General features: G+C 35.6%; 2 protein-coding genes across 2 annotated transcripts in view; both read left to right on the top strand.

Annotated features, from left to right (window-relative positions):
• LOC127877432 (heat shock 70 kDa protein 12B-like) overlaps window positions 1–24,803 on the top strand; it is a 38,226-nt gene extending 13,423 nt beyond the window's left edge. Inside the window, exons 4-5 of the mRNA XM_052423304.1 lie at window positions 23,835–23,979; window positions 24,291–24,803. Coding sequence (XP_052279264.1) covers window positions 23,835–23,979; window positions 24,291–24,664 — 519 coding nt within the window. The 3' untranslated portion in view covers window positions 24,665–24,803. The remainder of the gene's footprint in view (window positions 1–23,834; window positions 23,980–24,290) is intronic.
• Window positions 24,671–25,343, top strand: LOC127877433 (heat shock 70 kDa protein 12B-like). The gene has a single exon (XM_052423305.1). It carries the CDS (start codon window positions 24,684–24,686, stop codon window positions 25,341–25,343), a length of 660 nt encoding a protein of 219 aa, XP_052279265.1. The 5' UTR covers window positions 24,671–24,683.
• The last annotated feature ends 1,142 nt before the right edge of the window (window positions 25,344–26,485 follow it).

The raw sequence follows: 26,485 nt of genomic DNA, 5'->3' as shown, positions 1-26,485 counted from the left end.
TGTTAAATTGTAATATATGGATAAATTATGTTACAATAACACAAAATAGGCAAGACAAATTATACATTGAAGACGAATTTCATAAAATGCAGCAAAGACAAATAAGAGCCCTGAGCCGATTTTGACTAAGATATTTAGTACATATATCCCTACAATAACCGAAGCATTCGTCTTTTTAGCTTGTTGCGGGAATTTTAAATGAACCGTTAAACTAAATTTAGATTCACACCGTACATGCATGATTTACATGCTGGCGAATTCGACTGTACAGCCTTTTTCGATTGCAGAATTAATATCTGGCTTATTTTTAATTTTCGACACATGTCCTTCTTGAATTTTATTTTAATTTATATTAAAATATATATTTAATAAGTTTTTTACACATTTTATATAAGTTAATAAATATTTGACAAAATCGTATACTCTCTCTTTAAAATACAGCTTGCCTCTAAAAATACTACTTTTCAGTTTTTTTATCGCTGGCACATGTGATGGACCTACAATGTACATAAAACCAGCATAACACAGCCCTACATTTATTTTTTACTTGTCTGAGAAAGATTTTATTAGACAAATTATATTTGAATGTACTTTTCTCCTTTATCAATTTATTGTAGTGTATGATATCTATCAATTTATTCATGACAAAATATAACCACTAGGTTGTTGGAGAGAAAGCATCAAAAGCCCATTACTTGCATCAAAAGCCCATTAACACTCAAAATCAACGAATATTTTGTACAATATTTTGAATAATAAAGTAAACCCATAAAAATCAATGTTCCTTATAACAATAGCCAAAATTCCAAAGCTAGATGTGGTATGGTATTTTTTGTGTGTTAACATTATTATTCGGAATGTTGAACGAAATTTTCGTTGATTTTGAGTAATTATGTTACTTTAAAACTTTTAAGTTGTGCATTAACATTTTAAAACAGAAAATGAATATAAGGTTATTTTAAAGTTACTTGCGTCACAACTCTGAAAGCCAGTAAGCATTTGCTATTTGGACAGTTAACACATTATGGGCCTTTAAGGCATAATGTTCAAAGCATTTTGACCTAAAGTGGCAACTGGTGCAATTGATGTTAACAGCTTGAATTTTCTTTTCGAATAAAAAATTGAAGAAGATAGTATTGCTTGTGATCTGAGTTAGGAATTTACCGGTACATGCACATTTGGCTAGATTATTTTTAACATACCTGGGAGAAAACACCAGGATTTTGATGTTGAATTAGTATGAATGTCAACTGCTTGAATTATATCAGGATATGTGTCCACTTTATCTATCAAATCTCAGTGCTTGCATATCTTTTTTTATTGTTACATTTTATAATAATAATAATAATTATTATTATTATAATTAATTATTATTTAATAAGCAAAATTTTCATTTTAAAATATTTATTTTGTTTATAATTAATATGGCCTTATTTATTGGGTAGGTTGGGCTACATGCATGAAGCAGCTGCCTACATCAGGAAATCGCTGATGATTAGCCCACACTACCTGGCTGCAAGGGACAACCTGGAGAACATCTGTAGCCATCTCGTGGAAAGGTGGCACTTTGCCATGCTCAATGACAAGAAAAGGAACCAGTCTTACAGGTTAAAACTTGCAAATATCAGTTTTTCTAGTTTAAATATATTAATGTATCATTCTTAGATTTTTAACCAGGTTTTCCTATGGAAAAAAACTGGTTATTAGATTGGCGACGTCGGCGGGTGGGCGGAACAAGCATGTCCGGGTCATAACATTGTGAGATTTTAAAATCATTTGGCACATTTGTTCACCATCATAAGGCGGTGTGTCGCGCGAAAGAATTACGTCGATATCTCCAAGGTCAAGGTCACACTTTGAGTTCAAAGGTAAAAAATGGCCATAACTATGTCATTCATTATCAGATTTTAAAATCATTTGGCACATTTGTTCATCATCATTGGACGGTGTGTCGCACGAAAGAATTACGTCAATATCTCCAAGGTCAAGGTCGCCACGACTAAAAATATATTTACATTTAAACAGGGGCGGTAACTATGAACAATCAGTTCGGTTTTAGTTGTCTCCTTTTAAATTTTTTTTTAAATTGAAAACCTGGTTTTGTGAAAATTTTGTCCCTTGTGTAATATTTTAAGCTATTTCATATACTTGAACACATCAAACGTGTTCAGTGTTAAGGTAATATTTAAGAAATAGAAAACCTCACTGAGGGCCCTATGGCAGAATAGTGACCAGCCAGGCAGCCCCAAATAGTATATGGACCGAAGCCGACAGATAAATGTCAATAGAAATAAAAATTAATAACACAATATAAATTCCATAAATATTTATCAGTTAATATTAAGTGCGCGAGTTGTCTCTCTGCGAAAGTTGGACACGGAAACATTCGCTTCTTTATACAAAATTCATTTTTATTGTAAAGCATTTTACATATTGAGATACATCTTATATAGAGGTAACTGCTCATATCACAGAAAACATGTTGCAAAACATTGATCCCAAATATAGCATTTAATGTTTGTATTTTTTAAGATGAAATTAATAATAAAAAACACACACTCGTGACTACTCCTATAAATATGAGGTCGATTTACATCGACCTCATATCGTTTAACGTTATTTTGCAATAGCATCGTTCCGACATGAATTCATGTCGGAAGCTTTAACGGCATCAAATTCATATAACAGCACAGAATAATCATGCAATAAATTATTAAACATAAAATATAAACATTATTTTACTAATTGCATTAGAAAAATGTTTATACAAACTTTCAAGTAATGATAGTCCAGACCTTAAAACACTACCACTGTTCAAATTCCATATTGTTGCCATATAGCACTGTGTAAATTGAAAGTTGCATAATGTTACCTCATTGGTCGGTTATAAATACATTGTTTCTCTATATATAGTATTCGATTTAGACGAAAATAATAATTTACGTGGAATGTCATATTAGTTTTCCATTAAAACTTTGATCTTGCTGTGTGTGTTTATGGACGTTATTAATTATGTTATACTTGTTTTTGTATTTCATTAAGAATTAGAACGTGTAGCCCTTTTTGTTAACTGTTTTTAGCAAACGATTCGCGGCTTAATAAGACACTGAAAATAGTTAAAGCGACACTTTCATTTAAAGATTAAATGTGAACAATATTAAATGAAACCTTTTTGGTATTAATATATTTTATTGACATGTTAAATTCGATACTTGAAAAGGTGTTTAGTCTTTAAAAAATATGTCGCTGATATTGTTAATTTCAATAACTGTTAATATGCTTTATGTTGTATAAGAAATTGAATAGTTTCACTGAGTTGTATTCCCGCCTAAAATCCGATATCGTAAAACGCGCAACGGTTAAGAATAAGGTCTAAATAAGTAGAGGGAAAATTAGGCTTCTGGGACAGAACCGTTTCCCAACCGTTTTCCATCCGTTTCCCATCCGTTTTCCATCCGTTTCCCATCCGTGTCCCAGGAAATTCTATATATAAATGTATAATATCTTTTTCAAGATATTATATATCCCCCAGGAAATTCTATATATATATAAATGTATAATATCTTTTTCATATTTCAGGGCGGCATCCCATTCGCAAACGCGGCGGCTCGAGGACTTTTGACCACTACCATTATTCGTGATTTTTACAAAAAAAAAAAAATGAAAATGACTTAAGTTTTTTTTTACTATATAAAATGGATGACAAAACGGTACAAGAATTGATTCAACGGCGTATTCAGCAAATTGAAAATCCACCACCACCAAATGAGCATTTAAATAAAGTTTTACAAAAATTTCAACATGATCAAAAAAGAATGAATACTCGAAAAGCTATACGTTTAAAATCTAAGAAAAACAGTTGTCTCTATAAAAATCATCCTGTACTTGATTTTAAAAAGGATTACGGTCCATTTCCAAACCCTCACTTGGGTATGAAAATGACTATTACAAGTCTATTAGGTTTTTATTGTCAACCCATGAATTAAACGATTTGGGATATCCAAGCCACTTGACTAACGACTTGTCCCCGCGTTTTCTAATAACTTTTTCTATTCTATATACTTCTTGACTTGTTTTTTGAAGTTCTTGTTCATAAAACGTACCCTGTATTTCCTCATCATTGTAATCAGTGATTTTATACGTTGGCGGATCTGTATATTGAACTTGTGACACTGTAAACACCTCCTCAGTCCATCTCGGTGTATATCCTTTTTCAAATATTCCCTTTTTCTTAGTTATTCTTACCTTATCGCCGACTTCAAATATTGGCTTACCGTACTTTTGTGGGTGTTTGGAGTACAAATTTACCCAAACAACACTTTCATTTTTTTTATCACTAGCATTATCAGGTGTCATTTTGATTGATGAATGCTTTGTGTTGTTATAGTCATTGACCATTTCATCTAAGACATCAACATATTTTTTGGTAGAGTTGGCTGAAAAGTATTTGAACATTTTTTCCTTCATTGTTCTGTTCCATCGCTCTACCACGGAACTTTTCTCTTCGTTTTCTGTGGAATACAACTCGACTCCCAACGCCATAACGTTTTTATTGTAGAACTCCTTTCCTTTATCGACCCACAACTTTTGAGGTTGTCTGTTTTTAAATATTTTGTTAAATGCTTCAGCAACCTCAACTCCGGTTTTATTCTTTAATGGGACAATCCATCCATATTTTGAAAATACATCAATAACTGTTAGCAAGTATTTTACACCATTATTAAACTTAGCAAAAGCTTGCATGTAAACTAAATCCGCAGCCCATATGTTATCAATGCCATGGGCAACGACTATTCTTTTTCTAAAACGTTTTACAACGGGTCTATGCAGTTCGACTGCGAGCTGATCAGACCATTTTATTTCTATAGCCACGACTTTTTTTTCCCATTATAACCCAACCCAAACTTTGCCTTGGTAGATATTATCGGCTTTATTATACTACGCTCAATTCTTTCACGGAGTGTTGGGTCTTTAATAGCATCCATTTGTTCAAGCATAATTTGATCAGCTACGTTTCTACCTGCTGTATCTGGAAAGTGTTGGTAAGCTAAATCATGAAGGTATGCGGCATTATCAACTCGATCAACTGGTTTACTCCAGTCTTTATATGCGCCAGTTGAAGTTAATCTCTCGTTTAAATTAGTTCCAGGTCCTGCAAAGTTCATTCCTGGAATATGCATTTCACCGGGAAATTTAGCCCACGGAAGCTTGACTTTACTCGTCACCTTATTCAACGTCGAAACCAAGTCTCCGCCAGTTTTAGTATGCATTTTTACAAACTGTGTTTTAACACAACCGCAAACGGAGCACTTTCCGCGATGCATTGGTTTATTGTTCTTACTGACAACATTTTTTACATCAACCGTTTCAGTTTTGCTTTTGCACTTTACACAATACATTTTTTTATGAAAAAATAATTTATATTTAAAAATGGAAGTTACAGATCTTTCGTGGAATGATGATATTTCTAAAAGATGCAACAGTAGACTTTTACCGAGATCAATACGAGGTCTTATTATTGGTAAAAGCGGATGCGGAAAAACTATACTATTGTTAAACCTTTTACTACGACCCGGATGGTTAGACTACAACAACTTACAAGTTTTTGGCAAGTCGCTATTTCAGCCGGAGTACAGAATTATTAAGAAAGCGTTTGAAGAAAAGCTGCCTAAAGAAGAAATTCTGAAATTGTTTGCCGAACAAGACTATATAATAGAGAATGACGTTTCACCAGCTCTTTTAGTTGAATTAATTGCTAAAAGTTTAAATAAGCCAGCTGATATTGAATGTAAGTTTTTTGAAACGTCTGATGATGTACCTGATCCTAGAGACTTGAATAGCTCTAAAAAGAATTTAATGATTTTTGACGACCTTCAGTTGGAAAAACAAAACAAATGTGAAACTTATTACATAAGAGGACGCCACAGCAATGTAGACTGCTTTTATCTCGCACAAAACTACTTTAAACTTCCAAGACAAACAATACGTGAAAATGCAAACTTTATGTGTTTGTTTCCACAGGACATGAAAAATATTAATCACATCTACTACGATCACGTTTCAACTGATATGTCAAAAGAAGAATTTAGAAATTTTTGTAAAGTAGCCTGGGACCGTCCTCATGGATTTGCTGTTATAGATCTTACTAGTAAAAAAAATAATGGTAAGTATAGATCAGGATTTGACTATTTTTACATACCTCAATAAAAAAAAAATATATATATAAAATGGAACGAGTACTAGAACAAATGTTGGCGGAAATAAAACAAATTAGAATTAATACCAGTCCGAAAAATTCTTTTTATATTATATTGCAGGGTAATAGCTCAAGAATTTGTACTTCTTTAGGACCACCAATTCAACTAGATGTAGACAAAACATATGAAATGGCCTTAGTTAGTTTGGAGACCTACTATTCATTTCCAAATATAGACTCTTCAAACAATAACTTTCGCTATAGCCCTAACAACGGAAATGATTGGTATGATATAAATATTCCCGAAGGTTCATACGAATTGGAAGATATAGGCGATTACATTCAACGAATAATGAAGGAGAATAATCATTACAAATCTGCCACGGACGAGTACAATATAACCCTAGAGCCGAACGACAACACACTCAGAACAGTACTAAATATAGAACCAGATTATAAAATAGACTTTACACCAGCAAACTCTATAAGATCGTTATTGGGTTTTAATGCAAAAATATACTCATCAGGATATAATGAGGCAGAAAATATTGTCGAAATATTAAGTATTAGTAGCTTGAAAGTAACTAGTGATATAATTAGCTCATCATATGTTAACAATTCGACTGAAAACGTAATATACAGCTTTTTCCCTTCGGTTGGACCTGGGTATAAAATTATGGAAACACCAGCTAATTTGGTTTATTTACCTGTTAATTTGTCGACAATTTCGTCAATTGAGACAAAACTCATTGACCAGAACGGAAAACTTATAAATATGCGTGGTGAAAATATTTTTATTAAATTTCATATAAAAGAAAAGTAAAAAAACTTTTTTTATATCATATATAAAATGAGTTGTTTCGTAAATGTACCAGTAAATATTAGCGAAGGTCAGAGAGAAAAAATCAAAAAAGCTATTCAATTAGGAGCTCCCGTGTCTATTCGCCTATCACACGAGGATTTATCTGGAGAACACGTGCTAGCCCTCACTCAAGCACAGATTAACAAAATGACAAAAGCTTACCAAAGTGGTAAAGGAGTGACGATTAAAATGTCAAAAACACAAATAGAACACAACAAAACAGTTGAAGGGGGATTTATTGGAGCTATTTTGCCGATGTTGGCTACCGCGGGTAAGTTTCTTATGTCAAGCGTTTTACCAGGACTTGCAACCGGTTTGCTCACCGGCGTAGGAGCCGCAGCCGGTAGTAAAGTTGTCGACAAAATTAGTGGATCGGGTGTTTTGTATTTAAAGAAAAACGGAAGCGGTTGTAAAGTAACACAAGCAGGTAAAGGATTGTATTTAGCTCCTTGGAGGAAAGGTAGTTCGTTAGGACAGGGGCTGTATCTTAAATCTGGAAAAGGAATGTACATGAGAGCAGGATCAGGATTGCTACTAGGACCGAATTCACCATTTAGCAGTATTCCAATACTAGGGATGCTTTTATAAAAAATATTTACATATATAAAAATGCAAAGATATATGCCACCAATTCACAAATTTATTCACAAGCATAAACGACCAACACCAGCGGCAGTTAAATGGCTGCCACACGAGAATCTTGCGCATCCTGCAGAACAACTGCATGGTAAATGGATTATTTCGATGCAGCAATCGCTCACTATTCAACCGAAAGAAGCACTTCCTATTAAATTAAAAATAGGTTTACGGCTAGTTCAAGGTGTTTGTTCGGTATCGCTCAAACAAAGTTTAAAGGAAAAGAAATGTAGTTTACTAGATGGAATTATTGCTGAATCTGTTGACGACATAATTGTTACAATTCAAAACAACTCAAAGGATGCAGTTAATATTGTTGAAGGTGAATCTTTATGCTTTGTTACACATCAGTTGCTTTAAAAAATATTTTTTCAAATATAAAAATGGAGTACAAAGAGTCAAAATGTATTGCTAAATTATATCCATCTTTACCACCAGTTGCCGTTCCGTCGGCTCCTCCAGAACCGACTAGCGATGAAGGAACTGCTCAGTCATACAGGCTTCAAAAGATAAACGAAATTCAAAAAGAAATTGCCACAGAAAGAGACAAGCGTGCAAACTTGTCTAAAAAGTATCACAGAGGAGTGAGAGTTATAGCAGGAGTGGACAACGCTCTTGTTGTTTCTTCAATGGTGCTAGGTGCGGCGGGGATAGGAGTATTGAGCACAATCATTGCGGCACCAGTTGCAATAGCAATGGAGGGAGCTGCAATAGGTATAGGACTATTGTCTATCATTGGAGGTCAAACCAATAAAAAGCTATTAATGAAAGCTGAAAAACACGAAAAAATTAAAACACTTGCAGAAGCAAAATTGAACACAATAAGTGATCTTATATCAAAGGCATTGGCAGACGATCAAATTTCCGATAAAGAATACTCACTGATTCTAAGTGAACTAGACAAATTCAATCAGATGAAAGAAGAAATAAGATCTAAAATAAGAGTAGGTATAGACGAGGAAACAAAACAGTCCCTTATTGCGAAAGGACGTGAAGATGCAATTTTGTCGTTTCAAAACATGTTTAGTAAATCGAGAGAAAAACAGACGAACACCTCTCAATCAACGTAATTTTTAACGTATAAAATCACGTTAAAAATCACGTTAAAAATCACGTTAAAAATCACGTTAAAAATCACGTCTAAAATCACGTCAAAAAATCACGTTGAAAATCACGTCAAAAATTATGTCAAAAATTACGTCTCAAATCACGTCTAAAAACATTATTATTTCTATTTAAAAATGTCGTTTTTAAAGATAACAGATCCGGAAAAAAGGGACTCCATGGTGCATGAGTATCTTATGTTAAGAAATAAAATTCGTCAAGACTCTTTATCTGAAAAGCTAGGAGACATTGATCAACACATAGAACTAACAAAACTTTACAAACCTATCACCGATTCGCAAAGAGAGTTAAAAGAAGCAACGTCAAGTGCGATACAAGCACTGCCAGCAGCATTAGCAGCTACAACACCAAATGCCATTACTTTCCCTCAATACCCAAGCATACAAGCAGAAGAGGATAAAAGACCGAAAGAAACATTAATAGAACTAGGTTCAATAGCAACTGAATACTTGAGATCGATGGCAGGCAAACAATTAACCGATAAAACATTTGGACTGTATGATAAAGGTGGCGCTTTTTATATTGGAGATTCAGAGGTAAAACTATTTGGAGATGATATAATTGTTGGAGAAACAAAATATAATGGAACCCAAGGACTTTGGGAGCTAATAACATCGAAATATCCTGATTCCGATAAATATACTTCACAAGACATTGACTCCTACAAAACAATTTTACTAAACACCAATGCTATTGTGAATCCTGACACGGGAAAGGTTAAATCAAGTTCAGGAGAAAAGTACAGAAAAATTATTAAACCAATCTATGAAGCATATTTAAAACCTAAAAAGACACACAAAATAAGTTCATTATTCAAGAAGAAAGGAGAAGGAATAGCGTTAATGCCTTCTGATCCAAACAGACTCGTTGAAATGCTTATATTACGAGTTAATAGTTATAATGCAGGTAATACTGGAGTAAAAAATGAAATCATAGACATAGCAGATGAACTGATGAGACAAGCGGTAATAGACAAAGAATATTATAAAAAATTAATGTTATGTATTTAAAAAAATGATTGTTAAACGCAGGTATAAAAAAAAAAAAGTTATCGGCGGTTCTGGAATGTTTGATACCGTCTCAAATTTCTTTAAGCGAATGGTAGGATCAACGGCTGCGAAAACTGCTGCAAATGTCGCAAAAACGGTGGCATCAAAAGTGAGTAGCGCATCGAAAACAGAAATAGGTAAAACGGCTATCGAAGCCGGAAAGTCGGTTGTAAAAGAAGTTGGTTTAAAAGCTATTGATGTTGGAAAAGATGTAGCTATAGCCAAAGCTAAAGCTTTGATTGATGGATATAATGCGCCAAAAAATCACGAAGTAACGCAAGAATCGAGGGATGCGTTAGCGTCTCTCGTAAATATGGGTTCTATTAAAGAAACAAACATTAACAACTTGCTTGCGGGTTACGGCATCGGGGTGAAGAGAGGTACCGCAAGGGCAAACGCAATATCAATTCAAGATCTTGTAAAAAGGTTGAACACAGGATCCGGTCTTCGTCTGGCTTAAAAAAAATTTATTCTTTCTTATAAAAAGTAAGAATGTCGAGCGAAATATTAAATTTTACAGAAGCTATAACCGTTGATGAATCCATTGAAAAATATGAGTTTAAGGCGTATGAGTCTGTAAATGGTACGAATTTAAATTCACCGGGTACCATAAATATCGATATCGGGATGTATGATGTATTTGCTCATCCTGCGGAATCGTACCTACTCATTGAAGGTAAACTAACTAAAGCTAATGGGGATGCATACGCAAACGGTGACGCAGTATCGTTAACAAACAATGGGCTTATGCATTTATTTTCCAATATTACGTATAAGCTATCCGATCAACAAATAGAATCGTTAAATCATCCAGGACAGGCTACGACCATGATTGGAATGCTAAAGTATCCGGATGGGTTTTCAAAAGCGCAAGGACTCAATCAGCTTTGGACTAAAGATACGGCGACAACAGCTGCAGATAACGCAGGCTTTGCAATCAGGCAGGCATACCTTATTCAGAAGCCTAACCCCAAGGGAACATTCTCGTTCGTTGTTCCGCTGAAACACATTTTCGGCTTTTGTGATGACTATGACAAGATTGTGTATGGATTTAAACATACGCTCGCACTTGTTAGAAAAACTGACGACGATGCCATATTTCGATTACGTACAGATGCTGGAGCGCATGCTGCGGGTAAAGTAAGCATTGATAAATTGTCATGGTTTATGCCTCAGATTTTACCTGCAGATAGTGAAAAATTTCAACTGTACAAATCAATTGAATCAAAGGTAACAGTACCCGTTCCTTTTAGGTCTAGACATTGCGAAAGTATTACAGTGCCACAGTCTACATCGTTCAACTGGAGACTAAGTGTTAGAACACCAACCGAAAAACCGCGATACATTTTGGTAGGATTTCAAACTAATCGCAAAAATAATCAAGAAGTAAATACATCGATATTCGATCATTGCGATCTTCATAACATGTACGTGACTGTTAACAATCAACGATACCCTGAGGCTGATTACAACTTATCTTTTCCAAACCAAAAATTCTCACGAGCTTACTATGAAGCGGCTAGATTTAGCGAAAAGTTTTATGGAATGGATCCGCTGGTAACACAGAGTAACATTACACCGATGGATTTCAAAGACCTGTTTCCTATTATGGTGTTTGATGTCAGCAAACAAAGTGAGCGGTTAAAATATGCATCGGTAGAAATGCAAATCCAGGCAACATTCCACCAGAATGTGCCAGCGGGAACAGAAGCGTACGCAGTTGTTATTTCCGACCAAATGATAAAATTTACCTCTGACGGGTCTAAAATGTATATAGTGATGAAATAAAACAATAAATCAGCTTAAGTTTTTTTTTTATATATAAAAAAAAATGAAGTACACAAAGAAAGTATTAATTAAAATGCTAGAAAGTATTAACGTTCCTGCTACGACTAATCAAAGTATAATGGAGTTAATGTTGATTGCAAAGGAAAACGGACTAGATTGGAAACGAGAAGATGTTGTTATACCAGAACCTAATGAAAAACGACCGCGGGGCAGACCTATACAGTTTTCGCCTAAAGTAATTGTTAAGTTAACGAATGTTGAAACTGGAGAGGAAACAACCTATAACTCAAAATACCAAGCAATAAAAGCGCTTGGTTGTAATATAAAAAAGAGAAACAACGGACAAGTGGTAAATGGAATGAGGTATGAGGTCATGTTTTTATAAGCAAAACACATGCTTATAAAAAAAAATTGAAATGATCTAAATATTTTTTTATATATATATAAAATGTATAACAAAACTGTAAAAGAGTTGAAGAAAGCCGCAAAAGATCAGGGTCTGTGCGGATATGCGAAGCTTACAAAAGCTGAGTTGATAGCGAGGCTGAGCAGACACAACGATGAGGATTCGGGTGATGATGTATGGGAAAATGCAAGGGAGGATGCAAGGGATAATGATGTATGGGAAAATGCGAGGGAGGATACAAGGGCTGAACCAGCTAAAAAACCTACTATGATAAATAGGTTATTTAATTGGGCTGTTAAACCTGTAAAAACTGCTGTAAAAAATAGCTATGATTGGGCTGTTAAACCTGTAAAGACAGCTGCAAAAAATAGCTATGATTGGATTATTACACATACACCAGAGCCTTTAAGAAAAGCAATAAGCGAAAAGGCTAATGCGTTTAAAGCAGAAGTCGAATCTATTTATAATAATTACTATAAGAAGCAGCAAAGAAGTGAACGTGATATTAAAATTAGTGAAAGTGCCATAGTAATTAAAGAAAGTAAAACTGCACTTAAACGTTTTGCAAGGCAATATGTTATTGATGGGGTTGAAAAAACTGATGCTCCAACATTTTTAGATATTGTTAAACCAGAAGTTGTAAAGTTTATGAGCAAACATCGTCAAATAAAAATGAATCTAGTGCTAGTGTGTGAAATGGAGCGGCATTCTATGGAACATGAAACTGGTGTAATCGAAAAAATACCCTTTGTTTCAAAAACTGAAATAGTATTGGAGGGAACTGATGTTGCTGAATTATTTACCCAAATGGTAGATAGGATTTTGGAATCGTTTGCAAATTTTCAAATGAAGGGAAGCAATTGGAGGCTAAAGTCCGTCATTAGACTGGAAATTAACACCGGTACGTATAAGCCGTTAAAAGGTAAATCATACATTCCATTGCCGAAAGAGTTGGCTGCTAAAAAGGCAATTATTAACATAAAAAATGAAGATAACGAATGTTTCAAGTGGTGCATCGCGAGAGCATTAAATCCTATTGTAAAACATTCCGAAAGAATAACCGAAGAATTAAAGAAACACGCAAAGTCGTTAAATTGGGATGGTATTAAATTTCCAGTTGCAGTGGATGAAAATGTAATAAGTAAATTTGAAAGAAACAACAACTTGAACATCAATATATTCGGTTATAATTCTAAAGAAATGGATATTTTCCCACTAATAATAAGTAAAAACAAAAGTGAAAAGGCTATTGATTTATTGCTGATTTCAAATGGAAAAACAAAACATTATTGCTTAATTAAAAATTTTAACAAATTAGCTTCAGGACGAACTGAAACCAGTCACAATAAAATGTATTATTGTAAAAGGTGCTTAACAGGTTATCGAACAGTTGAGGGTCTTCAAAAACACAATGAATATTGTTCATTACACGGCGCACAAAAAATAGTGATGCCAGCAGAGGGAGCCACAGAGTATTTCAAGCATTACTGTAGATCAATGAGGGTTCCGTTTGTAATATATGCAGACTTCGAATCGTTTATCGAGCCTATTAGTTCTTGTAATCCGAATCCTGCGACGTCGTTTACACACAAGTTCCAAAAGCAAACGCCTAGCGCGTTTTGCTATCACGTGGTATGCTCTGATGGCTCATTGTATAGTCGAGAGCCTGTTGTGTATTCAGCTAAGAATCAAACAGATGATGTCGCGCAATTATTTGTTAACTCTGTTGAACAAACCACTAAGGATATTTACAACAAATTTAAATTTTCCGCGGAAAAAATATTCACAAAAGATGATCAAGCTAAATACGATGCTGCAACCACATGTTGTATATGCGAAGGTGACAAAGGCAAGTTTAGGTTAGAAGACAACACTGATAGCTATACAAAGGTTCGCAATCATTGTCACTTGACTGGAAAGTTTAGAGGAGCGGCACATTCAAAGTGTAATTTAGGGTATAAAATCCCTAAATTTATTCCAGTATTACTACACAATCTTTCTGGATATGACTGTCATCTATTTATTAAAAAGTTAAGTATTGGAGGAAAAATTAGCTGCATTCCAAATAACGAGGAAAAGTATATTTCGTTCAGTAAAAAGGTTGTTGTTGACACGTATACAAACAAAAAAGGACGGAAAAAGCCTATTTATCGTGATATTAGGTTTATCGATACCTATAGGTTTATGCAATTTAGTTTGGATTCTTTATCAGGAAATCTTACCGATGATCAGTTTCATGAATTGGGTAAGATCTATAGCGGTAATGAGTTTACACTCTTGAAACAAAAGGGCATCTTTCCATATGATTATGTGAGCTCTGTTGAAAAACTCGAAGAAACGTCATTACCCCCAAAGGAAGCATTCTACTCAAATCTCTCGGGTAAGGCTATTAGTAATGATGAATATGAATTTGCTAACAAGGTATGGAAGGCTTTTAACTGTAAATCAATAAGAGACTACCTTGAACTCTACATAAAAAGCGATGTCTTGCTGCTAGCCGACGTTTTCGAAAACTTCAGAGATGCCAGCAATAAATACTATAAACTAGATCCGGCATGGTATTATACAGCGCCTGGACTATCTATGGATGCGTGTCTTAAGTTGACAAAGGTAAAACTTGAGCTTATAAACGAATATGACGTGTTGCTAATGTTAAAGCAAGGTATTCGAGGTGGGGTTAGTACAATTTCAACGCGTTTTGGTATTGGAAACAATAAGTATATGGGTAATGATTATGATGAAAGCAAAGACTCATCGTTTATCATTTATCTGGATGCTAACAATCTCTACGGAAGCGCGATGAGTAAGCCACTTCCAACCGGGGGGTTTAAGTGGATGAATGAAAATGAGCTTAACGATTGGAAAAACATTTCATGCACAGAAGGACAGGGGTGTATTTTAGAAGTTGACTTGGAATATCCTGATGAATTACATAATCTTCATAATGACTATCCATTAGCCCCTGAAAACATTATACCTAAGGGATCAAAAGTTAAAAAGCTTATTCCAAACTTGAAAAACAAAACCAAGTATGTAGTACATTATGAAAACTTACAGCAGTATGAAAAGCTAGGGCTCAGAGTTACCAAAATTCACAAAGGAATTAGGTTTAATGAAAGCCCTTGGTTAAAAACATATATCGACTTGAACACTTAATTGCGAACAGCTGCAGCTAACAACTTTGAAAAAGACTTCTTCAAGTTGATGAACAACAGTGTGTTTGGAAAAACAATGGAGAACATCGAAAATCGTGTTGATATCCGATTGGTTAATAATAATACACAGGCGGAAAAGCTCATTGCAATGGTTAATTTTGACCGCTTGACTATATTTGATGAAAATTTAATAGCAGTACATATGAGAAAAACCAAGTTATGTTATAACAAACCCATTTATCTCGGAATGTCTATTCTAGACTTGAGCAAGACAATCATGTATGAGTTTCACTATAATTACATCAAGGCTAAATATGGACAAATGGCAAAGCTATTGTTTACCGACACAGACAGTCTTGTCTACGAAATTAAAACTAAAGATTTTTATGCAGACATTTCAAACGATGTTGAAAGACTGTTTGATACAAGCGATTATCCAAAAGATCACCCCTCAGGAATTAAAACGGGTGTGAACAAAAAGGTTATCGGAATGTTTAAAGATGAGGCAGCTGGAAAACAAATAGAGGAATTTGTTGGACTCCGAGCTAAACTGTATTCTTGTAAAATGTATGAAGGAAAGGAAAACAAAAAGTGTAAGGGGGTAAAAAAGAGCGTTATAGAAAACACCATTACACACAACGATTATAAAAACACGCTGTTTTCTCGTCAAAAAGTGCTAAGACCAATGAACGTTATCAGATCATACGCGCATGAAATATATACTGAAACGGTCAATAAGGTAGCTCTTAGCGCAAATGATGATAAGCGTATTATACTAAAAGACGGTATTCATACAATGGCTTATGGACATAACCTCCTAAGAAAAAAACAAAATGAACAATAATCTCACAGACAATCAAAAAATAATAATAAAAAAGTTTAATAGCGTGGGTGGGCGTGTTGTCCCCCACATCCCCATATACAGCACGTTCTCAAGCACATCACAACTTATTGATGTCGCAAAGCAACTAAAAAGCTTAAACGTTAGAGTAAGGTATGTGCGCGACAATTATCCACGTCATCCCAATATGCCGGGAACACACTGAACGGCATGAATCAAAAACGGTCATAAAAACAAAACATTAATAGCACTATATAAAATGAGTTTTAATACCGAAAAGTATATTAATGTTGAAGGAGTTGTCTTACCAAACGAACCTCTATCCAATTTCCAGTTAATAGATGCCGCTAAAAAGTTAAAAATTAAACACTTTAAGCCCTAAAAAGGAAGAGTGTGGAATTCTAAATCTATGCGACTCGCGAGGAAATGGTACACACTGGACTGCATGGATCAAAAACGCTCATGAAAAACTGTACTTTGACAGTTATGGGTTAGCACCGCCTGTTGAACTCGTCAGCTATATAAGGAATCCTGTGTATTATAATAGCGAAAGAGTACAAACGGATGGCGAGGTATTTTGTGGTCACCTTTGTCTTTACATTCTTAAACAATGTGAGAGCGTAAGCTTACAACATGTAATAAACTCATTGTATTAAAAAAAAAAAATGTGTATATAAAAATGTCTGTAAACGTATTTGGTAAAACATACGCAGGATCGTCGCAAAGATTGATTTCAGGAGGGGTTACATTATCACAGGCCATTAATACGTTCTTAAGGCGAGATGGTAAAAATGCCGCTGACGCAAATATTAATATGGATTCTCACAATATAATCAATGTATTGGATCCTGCTAATGCTCAAGACGCTGCAACGAAAAATTATGTTGATAATCGCGCTGTTTCAAAGTCTGGAGATACTATGACTGGTGAACTAAAAATGCGTTCTAACAAAATAAGAAGTGTTGGTGATCCTATTAATGCTCAGGATGCTGCTACTAAAAGTTATGTTGATAAGCATCTTCCATTAGCAGGTGGTGCTTTAACAGGTGTACTAAATATAAACTCTAACAAAATAATCAATGTATTGGATCCTTCAGACGATCAAGACGCTGCAACTAAACATTATGTTGATAAGCATATTAGTAAAGCTAAAGAAAACATAAGTGTGCCATGTTTAAGTGGATATATTCCTATTTTGGAAGGAAATGTTAGTGTAACTGGGTTTATTGTTACTTCAAGCGCAGTAATTGGTCAATCTTTTAAACCATATCATGCTTTTAACAATCTTACTGATAATGGGTGGGCTACTCGGGGTTCAGGATCGATTACAATTGAGTGTCCTGAACCAGTAAGAATTTGGAGAATTGCGCTATTTGCTGTAAAAGATAAAACTGTTACAAAATGGATTTTTGAAGGTAGCAAAAATGCTAGAGAATGGTGTATTCTTCTTCAATCTAAGGATAAGCTGTATGGTACTAGTTCTGCTGTTACGTTTTTTTCTATACCACCTTTTCCACCTTCTACAACTATTGATGATTATAAATTTTATAGACTTACTATAAGCTCAGGTGCACCTGATGAGGAAATTGGTATTCAATATATGCAAATGTATGCTTTATCAAACTAATTTAACTAAAGCATCCTTAATATAAAAAATGAGATTTTATCCGTTTTTTCTAGAATGTAGTAAGCGTGAAACTGATAAGGAAAATAAGAGGTATTTGGAGCTTCTAGGGTTCGGAAAATGTGGTATGATTATTGACAAAGACGATGGAACGTCTACCTTATTAAAATTCAATAAAACGTTTAAAATACCAAAAACATACAGCGTCCAACTGCATGATGAACTTAATCAAATGCTCTGGACTAAAAACGATGAGTTTGAAAAGATGGAAGCAACCACTAAAGAGTCAATGAAACAGTGGGTGAACGTTAAAAAACGGAATCAACTTAGGTTGATTGACAAATACGTGTTAAACTTAGAGTGTGATATAAAGGAGAAAAAATATCGCAAAGGTGCTATTACCACGGCATTCTTACTCGGAATGATCAAACCAAACGACATTGTTTACCAAAACTTTGAAATTAAACATATAAACGAAATATTTTTCAAAGGCCTTCACGAATAATGGTAGTGGTCAAAAGTCCTCGAGCCGCCGCGTTTGCGAATGGGATGCCGCCCTGAAATATGAAAAAGATATTATACATTTATATATATATAGAATTTCCTGGGGGATATATAATATCTTGAAAAAGATATTATACATTTATACATAGAATTTCCTGGGACACGGATGGGAAACGGATGGAAAACGGATGGGAAACGGATGGAAAACGGTTGGGAAACGGTTCTGTCCCAGAAGCCTAATTTTCCCTCTACTTAAATAAGTTTAAGTATTCAGATCTGAATATCAGCAGCTGTGCCAGCTGGGAAGCCCCGTTTTGGCTTCAACAACCGCAAGCGAAACAACATACTTGTTTAAGTCTTGCACTTAGACTCCATGATCACAAGTATTTATTTATTTTTTTTTTTAAATGATCACAAGTATAGGTCCCTGCTGTGGCGTATGACACCATAGTGTTATTTAGTATTGGTCGGCACAGTATCTGATCATAACGAGACAATTGGTTTGTGCTGAACACAGGGGCAATAAAACCACAGATCTATCAATAAACAAGATTATTGAGATATCTTTTATTGAACACCGCGATAAAAATGCTCAAACCACGGACTCTAGATTACACGGATAAGAAACATGGCAACATTCTCAGAATCATCACTGCTATATGTGTAATCAACTAACAATTCGTCTAAAAATAATTTATATATTTGAGTTGAAGACGATGTACTGTTGTATAAGTCTGAATAAACTATCTGTCTACCTGTCTAAATATAAGTCGTCATCGTCCCAGTGAAAAAAAATCTGATTTTGAATAGTTGGACATGATGCCCTGATGTCAAAATACGAAATGACCCGCGTAACACCGACCGTGATTTTCAAGAATCTTTAATAAATTGATAATTTAAGGTAAATAACATTTCATATAATAATACATAATTCCCTCGTTGATAATTAACAGCAAACGATGAATGTTTTTGACACCCATTTTATTTCAAGTATGCATGCAAAGCCGAATAAAATCGAGAGGGTCCGCTATATACGCTGTTTCATCATAAATTTAACACCCTTTCTGTGTTATATACAAGAGCTGAAATCGTTAATTTATTTATAATAAGCTTTATTGATATGTTTCGTGAACAAAATACTACAATATATTCCATAAAAAATATAATAATCATGGCAAAGGAAATTCAATGGCCGGTTTCTAATCAAAAGCATAATCGCCAAGACCGTAGCATCAGTTCAGTGCGTTAGGAACGCGCGCTACTTTCTTCCGCCTTCATTCCTTAATTACTTTCGTTTTTAAACATTTTTTTTTCTATCGTATACAGAATTCTATTCTCCTAAGCAAGATGTAATTTTTAAAACTGAACTCCAAATATAAACGCTACAAATTGGTATTAAGTACGAACATGTCAACCGTAAATCTAGATTCTAAAACACCAAAACGGTATGATATTTGCAAAAGTTAAAGTTATAACTCGCCGGGCTGTCGAAATCAGAAGAACCTACAAATTGGTATTAAGTACGAACATGTCAACCGTAAATCTAGATTCTAAAACTCCAAAACGGTATGATATTTGCAAAAGTTAAAGTTATAACTCGCCGGGCTGTCGAAATCAGAAGAACGCTACACATTGGTATTAAGTACGAACATGTCAACCGTAAATCTGGATTCTAAAACTCCAAATAGGTATGATATTTGCAAAAGTTAAAGTTATAACTCGCCGGCTGTCGAAATCAGAAGAAAAACTTAATATATATTTATATATCTGTTTACTACGTAACGTAAGCTTTCTAATGATATATAATTTGTCAAAATCGGCCGAGAAATGAAACTATAATTCAACAAAAGACGTGAGTGGGTACATCAAAATGTATAACCTCGGCGCTTCGCTGTACGCTAATTGTACAAGATCGATAGCCACAATACGGTAAAACGCGCGGTGGTAAAACATAAAATGTGTATTTCTTGTGTTTATCTCGCTATAAATCCATTAATAACAACGGGAATATACTAAAACGCATATTTTTTGAAAGAGGAATTAATAAGCAACAAGATAACGTATAAACCAATAAAATCGGATGAATAGTTTTTGCATAAGATTGAATTTACTACAGTAAGGGTCAAATACTCGATTCATCTCCTAACAATATACACTCCGTGATACAACTGGTAGTTTTAACACACACATATAGGTGCCATTTAATTAAAGAGTACAGAAAGCTAAAAAGTGATGTGGTTTGTTGTACAACAACAATTGGTTATGTGTAACCTATTCAAAAAATAATTTCGTTCAAGATAATTCAATGTAATTCTATAAACGACAAACACACTTCGTGTGTTGTGTATGTTTATTTTTTAAAATGTACATACGTGGTTTAAAGCACAATTTTTATACATTTAAGAGGTAATCGCTCACATTTATGTCTAATTAATGATAATTTTATGCATTAGCAAAGATTTAACGAGAAAAACTGAAGTTTAAGTTGAACTCAATTTGCCATAGGAAAACGACGGTAGCCGTTTAGACGTAAGCGGGGTAGCTTACGTCTAATTATTTGGACTAACTCGTGACCTGCCAAATGAATCGTTACTATTAAGAATATTTACGGCATTATTGTTGTGCGCGAGTTGTCTCCCTGCAAAGGTTGGACTCGGAAAAATTCCCTTCTTTATACACAATTCATTTTTGTTGTAAAGAATTTCAGTTATTGAGATACATTTTATGTTATAATATCTGCTTTTATTACAGACATGTTTCTAAACATTGATAATAAATATAGCATTTAATTTTCGTATTTTTCAAGATGTGATTTATAATAAAATACACACGCTTGTGACCTGCCAAATGAATCATGCGTTTACCCTAAGTATATAAAGCAGAAATCTCTTCATTTTAAAACTTGCTCGGTCAGCAGCTGGAGCGTGCTCGTCGCAACCGAGGCCAGGAGCCGCGTGCAGAAGATTGATATCTCGCGGCTTGATCTTCTGCGGATGGCTCAGCAAATCCAGCTGAGTCCGTCACCCTCGAGCCGGACGTCTTCTTCACTGCTGAGACTGCTGTCTTCTCCAGGATGCAGCGGATCTGACCAATCCGCTGTGTATCGTCGAGAGCTTGCCTGCCCGTACTGGTCCAAAGGTCCCGTCTGTAGAGGGACGGGTACGTCGGGACAGCAAGACCACCAGTGGAAGGACATACGGGACGGACTCGGGGTTCCTTCGCTATGGGAGGGAACCCATGAACATCGAACATTTTGAACTGGATATTAAGAATATTTTAACTGTGACCATTTAATGTTTTTAATAAAATAAGGACTCATAAAAAAACTGAACAACAAGCAAATAATAAGAACAATTAATGAGCAACACAGAACAACAACCAAAATAATCTACAATCTGTTGTTTGATTTTTATGCCTCTGAGAAGGGCATATAGTGATCGCACTGTCCGTCTGTCCGTCCGTCTGTCTGTCTGTCCGTCTGTCACACTTTGTGTTTAGGTTTCGAAAAAAGGATATTCAATTTTCGGAGTTGTGAAGTATTGACACAATAAATTATACATGTTTGTACGTAAATCGTAGATTTTTTAATTGCAAACTTAATATATTAATTTAAGCATAAATTGATTTTATCTACCCCGGTTAATGGATCTCTATATAGAACTAGACAAAACGAATAATTTTATCAAATGAAGTATTTATAATTTAAATGATCGTGAATTAAAAGAATACCAGACACGGGTTAAACCCTTGACATTCGGCTCATTGGTTCTCCTTATGCTGAGATTGGGAAAAAAGATGAGTGAATGGTGGAAGCAATAAATCAGTCAACAAATATTTCTCAAATTATATACAAATCAGATCGATTGATAAGTATATTAACTGCGTGTAAAGAACGTGGTGTTTCGAGAATAATTTAAAAGGAAAGTATTGCGTTTTTTTACAATCGCTTGCGCATATCTACGTGAGGCGTACGCGTAAGGCTTTGTCATATATTTTACGGGTTGATTAAGGTACATATGTTTAATATTCATGTTGCTAGATATTTGCACATATATATATATATATATATATATATATATATATATATATATATATATATATATGCTTGCAACATATTTCAAAGATGCATTTTCACAATCGACGTTCACACCATCAAAGGGACTTTTTCACAAATGTTCGCAGTTCATAAAAGTGACATTTAGTTCACGTAGTACCATAACTATAATACACGCTTCCTTCATTAGTTTTGTATATGTGTTCTTTATTTAAAGGGTTAATGGGTTGAACGTAAATTATTCATGCGTACATTTTCAATTAGAAACTAATCACCTTTGAATTTTCCATCAGATATAAATCATGGCATCCAAAGACTTCTTCCTGGTCGCCGCCATTGATTTCGGCACCACTTTCTCCGGCTACGCGTTCTCGGAAGTCACGGAGTTCCAGGCGGACCCTCTGCGCGTCTCCACATGCACGTGGGGCTCGAGCACGAACTCCGTCATGTCCCTTCCGGCCGGAAAAGACGTTCGACTCTTTCGGGTTCGAGGCGGAGGAAAAGTATAGCAACCTCTCGCTGGACAACATGCATCGCTCCTGGTACTACTTCCGACGCTTTAAGATGATGCTTTACAATTCGAAGGTAGATTAGTATTAATGTAATAATAATGAACATCGATAATTTAATCGTGTGTACAATCGTAATACGTGTATGTGAATTTTGAGAAAATAATGCTCAATTGTGTTTTCTTCTATGTTTAAGTTGTTCATATGTAAGAGACATATGATGTGCACGTCTGATTATGTGATATAAAAAGTATCCATTTAATGCCTCCAGTGTAACGTGTTTGTGAGTAGGGTTTACAATGATTAATTTTCGAGATACATGAATATCCATTTCACACAAAATACATGTTTTACACCACTTTCCTCCTACGTCCACGTCCTGTATACCGATCATATGTAAGTTCTGAATAGTAAGGTTATACAACTGAACATATATGTGATATTTCAGCCCAATCTGTCCCCAGGACGTGCACCGCAGCAATCTGTTGAAAGAAGAGACGGGAAATGAGATGCCGGCTATCGACGTCTTCGCGGCGTCCATCCGCTACATGAAAGACCACCTTGGGGACTTCCTGTCGCGCCGGAGCACGCAGATCCGAGACAACGAGATCCGGTGGGTCCTAACCGTGCCTGCCATCTGGGACGACGCGGCAAAACAATTCATGCGTGAAGCGGCAGAAAAAGTACATTTTTACTATTATATATGAATTAATCAAGCACATGCAATTAAATTAACGCATTAGGCTCAGCATGGAAAAAAAGAGAAAAAGTTTACCGAAGGTCAATATTAAAATGACGACAATCTTTTCACAATGGCGTAGTTTTTTTTTCATTATATATACTTTAACTCCATTCCAAAACATGGGTGCGGTGGGGGCTGGGAATATGGTTTCCCAAAGTAATAAGGATATATCGGTTTCAATCCCCTTGAGATCTTATTGGCATAACATCAAGTACTGGTTCTACCCAGGATACGAACATATGGTGCTTAAATAAACCTTAGGCATAAAACACAATTGACCCAACCAAGCTTAATATGCTTGAATTGAATAATAGTAATTGAGTGCCCTTGGTTTCCGTTTCAGGCAGGAATAGACGGACAAGCTTTATTGCTGGCTCTTGAACCGGAAGCGGCTTCAATGTGCTGCAAGTACCTTCCGGTGGAAAGAATGGAGACGCGTATTGAGTGTTTTTCTCCGCGGTCAAAGTACCTCGTACTGGACGCTGGAGGTAAATTAATACATCAATGGAGAACTCATATCTATGGCTTAAATATACACACAAGTACCTTGGTTTATAATCAAAATGCAGATACAAATTGTAATTAATGTGAATTATAGTTGCTTGCTCTTGCTCGCCAATAACAAAATGCTTATACATGAAATGGAAAGAAATTATATGCGTAATGTTTATGACATCATTTTTTTTTACAAATGTGTTTCAAAATTTACTTCTATCTACAGTACTTCCAGTTATCATGTCCAAGTAAAATCACTATTGGCGCGTTTCACGTACAACTTATCCCTGTCACGTTGCTGTAGGTGGCACGGTTGACATCACGGTCCACGAGGTGAATCCCGACGGGACACTGAAGGAGCTGCACAAGGCAAACGGCGGTCCCTGGGGCGGCACCACGGTGGACGAGGCCTTTCTGGACTTCCTGTCCGAAATACTGGGCGCGGACGTGCTGGAGGCATTCCGAGACAGGCACCGAGACGACTACATCGACCTGCTGCGAGAGTTTGAAACGCGGAAAAGAGCAGTCAAGCCCGATTCGGATAGCCGAGTTACGTTCAAGATGCCAATCTCCTTGCACGAACTGTACCGCGAGGTGAGGAAAGCCGAGATCCGAGATGCAGTGCGCGATCACCAGAAATATGGGGGGGGAAATCACAGGAGACAAGATGCGAGTTGAAGCTGACCTGATTAAAGATATGTTTAGCAAGACATGCGCCGACATTGTACAGCACGTCAAAAAACTACTTCAGAACTCTGTAACAATGGGTACCAGTACATTCTTGATGGTCGGCGGGTTCTCGGAATCGCCGATGCTGCAAGACGCCATCAAGAAAGGATTCCCCGACAAGAAGGTCGTCGTGCCACCGGATGCGGGACTGACGGTTCTCAAAGAAGCGGTCATCTTCGGGCATAACAGCAAAATGATCGTGTCACGTATTGCCAAATACACGTACGGTATAAAATGCTATTTACCGTTCGACCCATCAAAACACCCAGAACAAAGAAAATTTAAACTTGATGGCATATATCAGGTGCGAGGTTGTTTTAGTAAGCTTGTGGAGGTAGGACAGTCAGTTTCTCCTGATAAACCTGTTGGGACTAAAACTTATCTTCCACATGAAAATCGTAGCGGTTTCACTATTAAACTGTTTGCGTCCCCAAAGACAGACCCCTTGTTTGTTGACGAGGAGGGGTCATTTCCAATCGGCGAAGTGGGTGTTGATTGTCAAGATGACAGGGGAAAGATCAGCTCGGCCGATGTTTCCCTGATCTTTGGTGGGACTGAGCTTGAGGTGAAAGCAGTTCATACGAAAACGGACAGAGAAACGAAAGCTAAATTTGACTTCTTAGGATAGACTTCTTTGCAAATTCTTAATGTCCCTATGTTTACAATGTGGGTGGACATTGAAATAAAGATGAGTAGTAGTGTCACATGGTAGGAGTTGAGTTACAACAATTCACAACTTTATAATGTGTTTATAAACAATCAACGATTATTTGAAAGACTATCTGAGAGTTGGCAACTTTGTTAAACTAAACATGTATTTTCTGGTACTGTCCTTCTTAAGGGAATGTGTTTCTATTTTATGTTCTTGTTGATGTTTAAAATAAATAAACAATCAAAACATATTTCTCCATCATGAAAATGACAAAATTATTTATTATATTATTGAGTTTTGTCCGTGTGTTTTAAATGTGTGTTTTTGCTCATTTATTTAATATTAGAGATACATATATTTGTTGAGCAGTGGTTAATTTTTTATCAGATAAACGTAGATCAAATTCAAACGATTGTGCTATTATCATTTACTCAACAACTGCACACGAGTTTATCACATACAGAAAATGAAACCAAAATTAATTTATTTCTATCTTGAATTACCAACATGGCTTTCGTTACACAGGTAAGCTCGTACATGAAATTGACGATAAAGTAAATGAATCTAAGACTCGGTGATACACATTTTAAAATAATTTCTATGCCATGTTTATCCTTCCCCTGGTGGAAGGGGTGGTATCTGGTTTCAAGTGGTCAGCCTCGCCGTCGTCAAGGCCGTCGAAATCGCCTTGAACAAGAGACATAACTCTTGCTTTCATAATTTAAGAATAATTGCTATCGTGATGTCAACACAACAGCGTAATTTTCTAGAAACTCACCAAGTTATAGTTAAAATGCTGGCTGATTTTTTCTGCTATTTGGTTTTCGAAAAGTATAATTATTTTGTTTGTTTGCGGTGTGGATGAAAGAATTAAGAGTTCGCAGAAGAAAACCGCACCTGTTCGGCATGGTGACTATGAAAAGACTACCGGTATCTTAAACAAATTGCGTCGTTGTGCTCGGGTGACTCTTCACTCGGTACAGAAGGCACGGACGCCGTACGGACGTGGATTATAGAACGATGATTGATACCACCGATCATCACTAACAATAGGTCACAACTTAACAACGTCGAGGTTAGGCATTCTAGAGAGTATGTTTAAAGATCGCATTAAAGCT

This window comes from Dreissena polymorpha, chromosome 4, assembly GCF_020536995.1.
Source record: "Dreissena polymorpha isolate Duluth1 chromosome 4, UMN_Dpol_1.0, whole genome shotgun sequence".
Classification (NCBI taxonomy): Eukaryota; Metazoa; Mollusca; class Bivalvia; order Myida; family Dreissenidae; genus Dreissena; species Dreissena polymorpha.
The sequence above is the reverse complement of the archived record's forward strand: the minus strand, read 5'-3'. Positions and strand labels throughout refer to the sequence as shown.